Source organism: Euprymna scolopes, chromosome 23, assembly GCF_053919585.1.
Source record: "Euprymna scolopes isolate OS-2025 chromosome 23, ASM5391958v1, whole genome shotgun sequence".
NCBI lineage: Eukaryota > Metazoa > Mollusca > Cephalopoda > Sepiida > Sepiolidae > Euprymna > Euprymna scolopes.
Window position 1 is genome coordinate 62,348,182 of NC_136504.1, and position 12,645 is coordinate 62,360,826.

Sequence of the window (12,645 nt, forward strand, 5' to 3'; positions counted from 1 at the left end):
GGAGCTTGCCATTTAGACTTAGCGTTATTGTTAGGGCTAGAGAAGGTTTTAAGAGGAGTCTTGCCACACCTATGGTTAGAGGTAGGATTAAGGGAGTTTTTTGCTTTTAAGAAGGCGTTTGCCCCCCATATTTATGGTTAGTGGGTCATAATTATTGGCTTTGGAGAATGTTATGCCTTAGATTTTGGACATCAAATTACTTTTAAATATGAAACTTATGTTTGTTTGTTGTAATTCTTAAGGGGTGTGAAACTTAACAAGAATTACAACAAATAGACAAAAATAAATTTCCTTTAAAACAAGTGATGTCACTAACAGAAAACGTGACGTTTGTAAAACTTAAGTATTTTTGCTCACTTATTTAAATATCAAAAAACATTTGCTAAAGCTAACAAATCCTTCACAAATTTTTGATAAATTTGGTTTTTATTTTTAATTACATTTCTTGTCCGAGTGACATTATTTCGTTGAACTTTCCAGTTTAAGACGTTTTTCTTATTTCTCTACTGGACTTCGAGCCAAGATCACAGTGTAGTATTCTGATGCTACACTTCGCCTTTTCTGTCCTCTGTCAGTGAAGGAGAAATCCTTCATGACTGAGACAGTCATGTTTTTCTATCCAGATTGACCCTTTTTGGGAAGCTGGATTTTTCTCACATTAACTGACCTTGTGTCTAACTGTCCTCGTGGGGAGGCAAGTAAATAGGAACTTAACTAGAAACTGAACACCTCCTACAAATATTTAAATATTGATTTTGTATTTTTTTTTATATATAATTGGGTAGGTTAGTGTACATTCGATTATAATCCGCTGAAAAAAATTGTAAAAAGATGAAAAAATATATTGGGGGTGGGGTGGTACTGCTCACAAGTGAAGCAAAAAAAAACAAAAAAAAACAACCTTATTTCACATTTTTTTTTTTTTTTTTTTTTTTTTTTTTTTTTAAAGCAAAACGCTGTTTAATTCGCCGTTAAAAACTAATGTAATGGATAAGAGTGCACACGTTACATATTTATGTTTTTCAACTATATTTTTAAAATTTGACCAAAAATAATGCCGCATTGCTTTAAAATTATATATTCTGATAATCGAATAGCTCTAGTTAAGCTAATTATGTTCTGATAACATAGTCTCCAACTAAATATGTAAGAACATTTTTTTTTATATTCATATTTTCATTTTTATTTTTTTTTTATTTTTAATTCGTTCTGGAATAAACAAAACAAAAGTTTGTTTACAGTAAAGTAATTAATATCAGGGATAGTAGCTGCTGCTGCTTCTACAAATCGTTTTTAGATACTTTTTAAAAATAGAACGATTTTTTTCCAGGTATCATGATTTTAAATTACTCTGTACCACAAGAGAAAGCCGGTTACATTTTTATTTTTAACGGATAAATGTAAAAAGGTTTATTTAAAGTGGGTGTCCAAAGAAATTTTTTTTTCAAAATTTTCCAAACTCGTCATGTTGAGTTTTTTTATTTTATTTATTTTTATTTTTTTAACGCAACAAAAAAAAATTAGCTGTCAAAAGAATTTCGGACAACCGAATCTATTAAAAGTGATATCTCTTCTAGTTAATTTCCAAATTTCTTGACGAAATTCTTAAGAGAAACACGGTACGAACATTTACAAATTAGGCAGTTTTATGACATTTTTATCACTTTATTTGCTTAAAACTCTTAAAATATATAATGTACATTATTATTCATTTATTTGAAAGTATTCATTTTCGAACACAACGGTATTTTGAGGACTTAAGGTGCTTTAGTTTTTAAAATATGATTTTAGCAGAACCCCCTTGAAATCCGTAATTATCCAAAGCGTTTTCTCGTCCGTGTGTATTGCTAGTAGAATGAAGCTGCAAATGAATGGTAACATTTAATGCTATTAAGATTACGTTGCTCTCCTTTAACAATTACAAGACACCTCTCCAACTGCCATGACAACACTCTACCTGAGAATTCTTTCTTCAAACTCCTTGGTCTAACATTTGCGGGCAATATGAACTGGAACAAATACAGTGAGGACATTATGAAAGCTGCTGCAAAGAAGGTGGGTTCCCTCTATCCAGCTAGAAGACTACTCACACCTGAGAGTATCCTGTACCTCTACAAGGCTACCATTCGCCCATGTATGGAATATTGTTGCCACATCTTCCACTAACCTCTCCCTCTTGAATAGGTTCCAAAAAGGAGTTTTCAATCTAATCAGTCCCACTTTGTCGACTAAGCTTCAACCCCTATACCATCTCTATGTTGCATCTCTGTGCCTGTTTTACAAATATTTTAATGGAATGTGCTAACTTGTTATGAACATAAAATTATAGAAATGATATTCCGTGATGAAAAAAAAGTTATGTTCATCAATGTTTCATCTTTATTAAAAGACTTCCAATAAGAATTTCTTCAATTCAATCATTAAGACAAAATGTTGAATGTTTTTTTTCATATATAATTTCAGGTTAATATTTTCCAGAATACACTTCTAAAGATTTTTTTATTTTTTTTATTAGATATGAAAATAAAAGCATAAGTTTGTAAATTTCTAATTGTCAAACTTTTAAATGCACGCTAACCACCACCAAATTGATCAAAGAATGTTTTTTTTTTATAGGGACACAGCTGGTCAAGAAAGATTCAGGACTATTACGACAGCATATTATCGAGGAGCAATGGTAAATATACCTCTTTGAAAATTTTTAGAAGTTATTCTGATGTAAAATGTGTTTAAAATATTGCCTCTAAGTTTTCAGAATTTTTTATTCTTGGATTAAAACTTTTTTCTAGCTCAGTTTGGTTGAGTGAAATAATCTGCTTGGTTAAAGGACTTGTTTCTAATTGAACAGCAGTAATATTTGGCAGTAGTTTGAGGTCTTTGTCCTAATCACAAACTAAAGGTTGCTAAGGGAGTTTCTGCAAATAACTTAGAGAAATTTGATGAATTGTGAACATTTTTTGTAGATTTTTTTGTCTATTCAAAGAACTAAATTTCCACATGACTATGTGGACCACAAAGTTTAAATGACAAGATTTTTGCAAAGGCACAACAAATGATTTTCTGACTTTGCATATCTTGTAGGAAAGAAATGTTTCTTTTTTGCTAACTCTAATTTTTATATTTGAATCAATGTCATGAAAAATGTTTGTACTCTGACACTTCTGGTTTACGTTTGTAGCAGAAATAGTATGGACTTTGCCATCATAAAAGGACAAGTCTTTGCCTAGTGTGTAGAAAAAAACAAGTATGCACTGGAACAAGAGTACAAGTGTGAACAGCATGTTTTGTCATTCATAAATGGTAGCTGACAAGGCATTTTAGAATTGTCACTCCATGATCTTAGCTTCTAGAGATCGGTATTGAATATGGTATTGTTGAAGAAAATCTGATAAGAATCTTGTGGCAAACACATTGCATTGAATACGATGTAATAAGAGAAAAATATACCACATAACGAAGTTCCATTGGCAAGCATTTTGTTGCTATCAAGAGACACCTCTTTCCATCTTTATTCCTTCAATTTGTAAACAATTTTAAGATCTTAAAGTTATTAAAATATGTAGATATTGTTTTAAAGTTATGAACATTTTTTTTTCTATGACATTTTTTTGTGTACAAACCTTCAATTTTGTAAACAGTATTTATATGAAAAGTATGTTCAGTTTAAAAATATTTTTTTTCACTTTTTGATTTTGAGTAATATTTGGTAAAAAACCCTTAAAGATGGTTGCTTAAAGTAGATTGTGATGGCTAAACCTTGATTTGAAAGTTAGAATTACTCCAATTTTGAAGAATGACTTAAATTTTCTAAAAAAAAATTTCCATATCATTAAAAATACAGACCCTTCCACTTATTTAATGGTTTGTATAAAAAACAATTAAATTTTGAATCTCGTTTTTTGTTTAATACTGGTCAAAAAATGTTTGAATTTTAAATGTTTCTATGAACTTAAAGTTCCTTTTTACAATGCCATAAATAAAATAGCTTTTTAAAAAATATTAATGTTCCAAAATTTAAAATACTATTAATCTAATTTCTAAAATTATTTCAGAAATGATTAAATAACTTTTAATCTTTCTCATTTGATTTTGATTATTAGATGTTAATTTTCCAAATTGAGAAGATTCTGGAAATCATGTCTGCAAATCATCTGAAAGTAAATTTTTTTTTTTTTTAAATTTATTTTTGTAATTTTTTTTTTTTTTTTTCTAACAAAAACCTTTAATATTATCAAGTAGAATTGAGGCTGTTAAAAAATAAAACTACTTGCTGCAGATACTCTAAGACTATTGAGATTGCCACCAAGATGAACTGACGCTAGCTAAAGCATCCTCTTTGCTGATGTTATACTGATCGGACTCCTCTATAATAGACATGCAGTGAAACTACTGTCTAGCTAAGTTAGAGCACAATACCATCACTGCCATCCTATGCCCGATTGAGCATGTCTACAATTGCCTACTTTGGCCAGGAACTGATTGTTGGTGTGCAAGAGGACTGCTGTCTATGTCTGCTACAGCTCCATCATGCAAGTAGTCTGAAACAAAACTATTGCTTGAACATGGAGGTCAATCTGTTCAATGACAGTGTGCTACTACCCCTGCTCTTTTAGGAAGTCACTGGCCAGTAGAAATTGGTTGTAAGCTTGCTCATAATTGAACTGTGCATGGCTGGTGTCTAATGTGTTGATTGGTTAGAAACAAGCAATTGCAAGCATGTATGATAAAATTTGCAGTAAGTTGAAGAGCTTAGTAAACTGTAGGATGGATGAGATGAAACTGATGGACTGTTATAGTGGCTGTCAGTCAACAGTAAGCCAAATGGTGTGATTCACTAGAACAAAATCAAAGATAAAATTGGATGGGGCTCACTTAGGGCAAACAGTTTTGGACTGTTTTTGCACTGGCTGGTAATGAGATTCATTTCTGTTTTAGTGCATTAAATAAATATAGTACTTTTTTTTTTCTTTTCTTTTTTTTTCTTTTTTTTTTTGTCAGTATGATTTGTAATGTATGCTTCATTTTTGCCTGTTATATGAAATTCGTGAGTATTTAAAATTTAATAGCTTATTTTTATTTAACAAAAGTGAACCAACATGTTATTTAGTTGGGATTGTTATTGGTTAGCTCTCACGATACCAACTTGATGTGTCTAACTATTTAAAATGAGTGACAAATATTTATTTTTTTTTTTCATAAAAGCAGGTTTTGGTTAGTCACAATAGTTTTGTAAGATGACTTCAGCCTACTGGCTCAGAATGTCTCGGCAACTAATAAACTTCTCTAAACTCTTGTTAGATTAATTACTTTAATGGTAACCAGTTCAAATTTGGTGCATAGTTCACACTCCAAATTATTTTTCAAAGTTTTATTGTAAGGGAAACCTCTTTGAGAATGTTTTCACTGAATTGCTTGGACAATGGCTTTTTTCCTCAAGCATGCCATTTATATATATATATATATATATATATATATGTATATATATATATGTGTATATATATATATCTATTTAATATATATATATATATATATATATATATATATATATTAAATAGATTTGATAATGTTAAACTTTTTAATGCCAAACAATTTTGCAATATTTCTTTTAAAAAGTTGAGCTGGTTTGAATTTTGAAAAATCCTGGAAATGTTTTCCTATTGTACTGAAAGAAAACTGTATAAGAAAGTGATAAAATATTATGCAAAAATTTTAAATTATTGCTCTACCCATGTTGCTTTTTAATTTGAATTTAAGGTAAAGATGTGTAAGTTAGACAATTTTAACCCTTTCTCCACTGTTAGGATATCACCCCAGCAGACCTTTAAAAATATCCATTGAATTCTCCTTTCAAATTAAACCACTTCTCATTCATTGCAAACTTTAAGAATTTATTATAAAGTGAGATTTCAGACAAGAATTTTTTCATTTAATTTTTTTTTGTTTTTTTCTATTAGAATTATTAAACTTATTCTCAATTTGATTGTTATATTCACATTTTTAGATAATGTAACCTCCAATCTTTTTCATGTGCATCACCTGTATGGAACTTTAAACTTAGCTCACAAGTAAATTATTCTCATTTTGTCAGCCATGACTGGTGTGTTAACTTATATTATTTATTCTTAATTATCATCTCCAACAAGGATTGAACCTTCTACCTCCAGAAGACTGTCACTTCTGATTGTTAACCAATGCTCTTAACCATTAAGCCATACGTCCATTGTTTTAAGTTTCTGTATTTTACTATTGTCTTGCATTTCTTTGTCTATCTAGTTTTATATTTTCATATAAAAGCATAAGTATTTCTGTTCATACTATCAAGATAAACATAACTTTTAAGGTCAAATATAAGAATGATAGAAAATAGGCCTAGGTTTATCAATTCATCATTAAAACTGTTGATTTAAGTTTATGTATTAATACATTATATCATCTTTGACATGGTATACTGATCTGAAAATATCTTGTCAGTTTTCTGTTTGGAGGATTTATTGTAGATCTTTCTTGGTTAGTAACTTTTCCAAATGGAAGTTGAGGTCTTGCGTCCTTGTTCTTTGAATTCCTTAATTCAGCATTATGACTGTGGTTGTACTCGGATAACCTGAACTTCGGGATTTTTTTTTTTTTTTAATCCACATCTATCTTTGCTGGCCATTCTGGATCCATCTACAAAATGTCTTGGTAGTTTCCATCTTTTTCTTCCAAAATGAATGAATATAGAAAATGTTAATTAACAAGTAACCTCAAATGATAAATCTAAATGCACCAATTTCTAAGAATGTTGAGATCACGCTTCATGTGGTTTCTTATATAACAGCCTGCATGATTATTCAGTAATTTAAACAAATGTTGAAATAGTAAAATCCAAATATGTAGGGAGCAATGGCATTTAAAAAATTTTTTTTTATTACATAGGCATCACCACTTATCAAGGCCAAGGGCTACTCGAGGATAAGGGTTAAAGAGTGTACAGTAGAAATTGAACAATATAGTAATTGTTAGTAATGAAAATTCAGTAAATTTGTTAACAAGTGGAACGGTTCATCAAAAACTTGTTTACGTTAGACTTGAAGACAACTATATTGTAGTCAGCTGGAAAGCAGGAAAACGGAAGACAATTCCATAGGCGTGCAGTTCTAAGAAAGAAGCTTTGCTCATGGAATCTGTTTAGATTTAGGCACAGATAAAGAGTGGGGGAAATTATTGAGTGTTTTCTGCTAGACGTGTTTCTTGTGAAAGTTTATCAAGGGGGGGGGCCATAAATTGGAGCTCAGCCAAGCACATGCCATGAAAATAACGATAAAGCAGACACTCGCAACATCTCTTCTGTGAAAGAGGTTGCAGGGAAGAGAAAAGGACATCTCCTACAAGGCTCCAAAGTCTATTTTGAACTCTATCAAGGCAGGATAAGTCCTTTCTAGCAGCTCCTGCCGAAATGTGGCAACAGTATTCCATCTTTGGACGTACCTAGCTCTTATACAGGCTGTCCACAAAGTCTGGCTACATTATGTAGCCAGACTTTGTGGATACCCTGTATAGATAGAGAATTGCACCAGCAGTGAGATATTGACTGGATCGATAGAAGGATCCCACCATTTTTCTAGCAGCCTTGGCAACGGATTTAATGTATGTGTTTCATTTAAGATCAGGAGTAAAGGTCAAGCCCAGAAGCTTGTCAAAACATGAGGCCTCCCCAAAATGAGAGCCATTCATTTCAATTGATGCCAGATGGGGATCAGAGTATTCCGAATTGTTATCTAAAAATATCTTTTAAAAAAAATAATGTAAAAATCATACAATTAACATATTGCTGAATGTTCTCAAAGATTTAACAATCTGAGTTTTTAAATTTTAATTGAAAAATTTTGATAATTTAACTTTCTTTAAATACCCCCCTCCGCCAAAGCCATCCATAGAATTAAAATTCTCATGCTATTTTATTTATTTTCTTTCTCATGTGAGCTGATACACTCCTGAACAATGTAAGATGTCAACTTTTTTTTCTTTTTTTTTTTTTTTTTCAATCCAAACATTTGGTGCAAAATAACCTCTACTCTATGCTTGACTATGGAGTTTTGATCATGAATGATCACTTTTTTCATTTTGTTGCCATTCAGTCCTAAGCACACCTGGATATAATGTGTGAAATTGATAACTCTAACAAATTCCTCTCTTGATTTTTAGTTGTGATGGCTCGCTTCAATTCAGATCTTTTCAATATTATTTTTAAGATTAATCTGGAGTGTTATGGTCCGGTGAATGAAAATTATTCAGGATCACATCACGTACCAAGGTGATCAAAATGTTCCAATATTACTGAATGGTAATAAAAATTTAAAAGAAAAAGAAAGACTGTTGTATATTTGTGACTGAAACTTGGATAAATCAAACATAGCTTGAAATTTATTTGTACCAAATATTGTTGGATTACAGAAAGGACTGAATTTTATTAGCTATTCTGTGTATAGGGTTTTATTTGGGGGTTGCTCTGTACTATTTTGTAATAATACCTAAAAATTTGGATTTTTGTTTATAGTTAAATGAAAATTAAAGTTATCAGTATTTTTTTATCCTGCACTTAAAAAAATTTTTTTCTTTTTTTTTTAAACATAAAATTTTAATGTTGGTTTATGTTTGGTGAAAAAAGTACTTGGATCCATTACATCTTTACTCTCTTCAAAGAAATGAGTTGGTATGAATTAACTATGCCCCATTTCTCTAGAGATGGAAGCAATGGAAGCCATCTGGAACATTCTGTTAAAATTTGCTTGAATGCAGTTTTTGACACCGTGCCCTGCATGGTTGAATTTTACAGAAATACATTTTTCAAATTTTTTGTTTACTTATTTTAGGCTAATGAGAAATGAAATTTGTATAACTAAGGCCTCTCCTTAATCATGCATTATATATTGAATTACCAACAAAATTATTAAAATGATTTTTGTCGCATGTGATCTTTGAAGCACTCATTATTGATTCAATCTAAGATAAAAGTTGACATCTTACATTGTTCAGGAGTGTATCAGCTCACATGAGTAAAATGTTCTGATAAATGGCTTCATCAATTTATGGCCCATCATTGTCCTCCTTATAGGAAATATAACAAAGTAGTGGATTTCATTTTAAGAAATTGACTGGAAGCAAAGAACATTTGAAAGCAACATTACAATGAAACTATGCAATGCATACATTTGGAAGAGGCTTTTTTTTTTTTTTTTTTTTTTTTTTTTTAACTGATGTCACAGCTTAAGGCTAAAAGCTACTCAAGAATAAGAGTTAATGAGATGGATGGATTTTCAGGTGAATGTTAAATGATTGAAAAAAAAAATAAATGGAATGAAAATAAATGGAATGAACTAAATTTGAAAGCTTATGGAAGATGATTTATGCATTGAATTTAAAGATGACTATATTGTTGCCAGAAAAGCAAAAAAAAACAATCCCATAGTAATATGTTCCACATATGAGAAATTCTTGGAAAGAAAATCTGATGGGATTATGTTTTGTAAGTGCATAAAATCTATTCCAAAGCGTAGTGGAACTGATATGAATAACATATATAAATATCAGATTGCTTACTATTCCCAATGATGTTGGCTGCCTCAACCAGTTGAAATGCTGTTGACATTCATGTCTGCAGGAGAAAGGAGCATGACTATCTAAGAGATGGTTTTATACAGGCATTCAAGACAGTGAGCTGCATTCGATTATTCATAGGATTTTATTTTTATTTTTTAACCAATCATTAACATTTTTACCTCCAAGTAGTTGTATTTTGCTTATTCATTTCGTTTAACTTGTTCCTCCATTCAAGTTGATTTCCATTGTAAGCTCGTTCTCTCCTGTGATGATTGGTGTTTGTTCACTTGTCACCTTTGGTCAATTGATCCATTGAAATTTAAGTTAAAGGCTGGCTTACCTTTAGTTTTCTGTAGGCCCTGTTTGCTGTCTTGTGGGAGTAATAGCATAAACAGTACTCTGATCCAGTTATATTTACTATAAAAAAATGTCTGACTGATGGTTTTGCATTTTTGGGTGGTTTTGTCCTCTGCCATTTTGATAGTTCATTGGCATCTTCTCATCTTTAATCATGTTGCTTGACACCATTGATAATTTTACTAGGCACTTATATCTAACAAAATGCCAAAGCAGATACTTGAATCAAAAGAAAGAGAATCTTTGTTCCAATGAGGTCCTTGTTCTGGGAAACTACAGTTTTTAATACAAGACAAAATTCATTGGAGCAGGGAATATTGCACCCTGCACCCAGTAGTGATTTATTACAGAGATTCTGATTAGCAGCTAAAGCACATTTCAGTGGTGTGTTTTAGCTGAATCTGCAGGTACACATTCTGTTTGTTTGTAACATACATCAGAATGCAAAACTTCTTGTCGATGCCATGAAGTGGAACATCACTTACAAAGATTTGATTTCAAAGTTACTTTGTGATTCTTTTAATAAAGAGTGTATGATGCATCGCTGTGAAAACTGCTCTGATAGAGAAGCAGTGCAGAAATTCTTGGATGAGGAGCTGTATGATATGTTCTCTGATGACAAGTTTCATTTTAGTCGATTGGACACAACTGGTCATGCAACATTAACATACGCAGAATATAAAGATTTGTTGATTGACACTTTTGATAATCTTACTAGACACTCATCTCTAACAAAATGCCAAGCCAGATACTTGAATTAAAAGAAATAGAATCTTTGTTCTAATGAGGTCCTTGTTCTGGGAGACTGCAGAAAACTTTCAGTTTTTAATACAAGACGAAATTCAAAGTTATCATTGGAGCAAGGAATATTGCATCCTGCACCGATTTACTACTGAGATTCTTATCAGCAGCTAAAGCACATTTCATTGTTTTATTTCCAATGACAAAACTCATGACATTGCATTCGTGTATCAAACTCGGACACTGACAGTTCACTTAATCAAGACCTTATCGCACGTGAACAGAATGATTTACTTCAAACCTGGCTACAGGACTGTTGTGGAAAATCCCCTTATGATGGAATTGGTGGTTCAGTAAAATGTCATGTGGTTAAATGGTTGCTCCAATGCTCTCTAAATTGAATCCTTGATTATAAAGCTATGCTTGCTGTCTGCCAGATCTCTAGCATTCATTTCTTTGCGATCAGTAAGGAGACTATGGAGGAGATGAGAAAATCGCCTGAAGCACTGTTTTCCAGCGGAGACACAATGTCAGGAACCGAAGCTAGTCACCATTTTATACCATTGTCATCACAAATTGGTCATAAGTGGTCCAGTGAGGGTAAACTCCTCACACCAATGCAATATATAACCTGTATTTACAACTCTTTCTGGTGCATTGGTATCGTAAATGAAATAAATGCAGAGGAAGGTGATGTAACCATGGACCACACAAGACATTAAGTTGGCTGCAGATTGATACATGCTTTGTTCTCATCAAGAAAATTCTTTGTGTTGTAGCCCAACATGTACTGGAAGAACATGCACAATAACTGACCAAGAGTATCAAAAAAACATTTCTGCATTTCAGTAGTATAACTACCACAACAGCATGTAAATGTTGACTGCTGACTTTGGTTGTGAAATCCACTATTTTCTGAATACAATTTCACTGCAACTATTTTATCTTTATTTTTACATTTTCAACTTCTTTTAACGGACACCTGTTTTAAGATGAAATTTATGGAATTTGGCATGAATAGCTACTCTCCTGACTTAACCCCATACAGATCGAAACTGGTTGCTTCATATTAGGGTACTTCTCAGGGAGATAGTTCAAGTTCGTTTTTGTGTATGAAATAGTATGTTCGCTCAGAGAGGGGCCTACCTAAAACAAACAACCCTTATCAAAATTCCCTTTTTTTTTTTTTTTTTTTTTGTATAAGAAAAAGATATGGGAGGGGGTCAAAATTGTCAAAAAATGAGTGTAGATAGTTTTTGAAGATTTTTGAAAAAGTCTTTACTTTCAACAATGTAAATGAACAAAACAAGAACTTTTCCACATTTTTGGTGGAGACACAATTTAATGTGGGAGATAAATATATAAAGAAAACCTTTGTGAGAACTAATTTTATTGTAAATATCTGAATTGAGTCTTTATTTTTTGCATCTGGCTTACTGAAAAATTTATTCCAAAATTAAGGTGTGGTGAGTTCAACAAATGTCTAAATTGATTATCACATCCAGTAGGGGTGGGAATATTTTTCATTATCGAGAATATACCTGACTTTCAACAGAAATTGCGAGTTAACAAAACAAGAACTTTTAATAATTTTCGGTTCAGAGGCAATTTATAGTGTGTACAAAAATATAGGCAAAAATGTTACCATGCCAACTACGCGTCTTTTTTTTGGGCACATGTGGAAAAATTCAAGTCCTTAATATCTATATAAGGCTTCATTTTTTTTTTTTTTTTTTTAAAGCAAATCTTATACCATTTTTGGATTCCTTGGGTCAAAAAACATACCAGAGTTAATTTTTAATGCCATATGATCTTCCAATCAGAATATACAAATAAATGACCTCAAAAAATTGTTGCCCGGGCGTCGCATCATGCGACTTTTGCCAAAACTATAAAGACTCCAAATTGGAAACTGATTGGAGTTACATTCTCAAATTTTCAGGATTTCTTAGTTCGTATATTGTCTAT

General features: G+C 31.6%; 1 protein-coding gene across 1 annotated transcript in view; it reads left to right on the forward strand.

The window, feature by feature from the left end:
• LOC145245957 (ras-related protein Rab-8A-like) overlaps window positions 1-12,645 on the forward strand; it is a 128,874-nt gene that overhangs the window by 98,423 nt on the left and 17,806 nt on the right. The window contains exon 3 of the mRNA XM_080107730.1: window positions 2,617-2,677. Coding sequence (XP_079963856.1) covers window positions 2,617-2,677 — 61 coding nt within the window. The remainder of the gene's footprint in view (window positions 1-2,616; window positions 2,678-12,645) is intronic.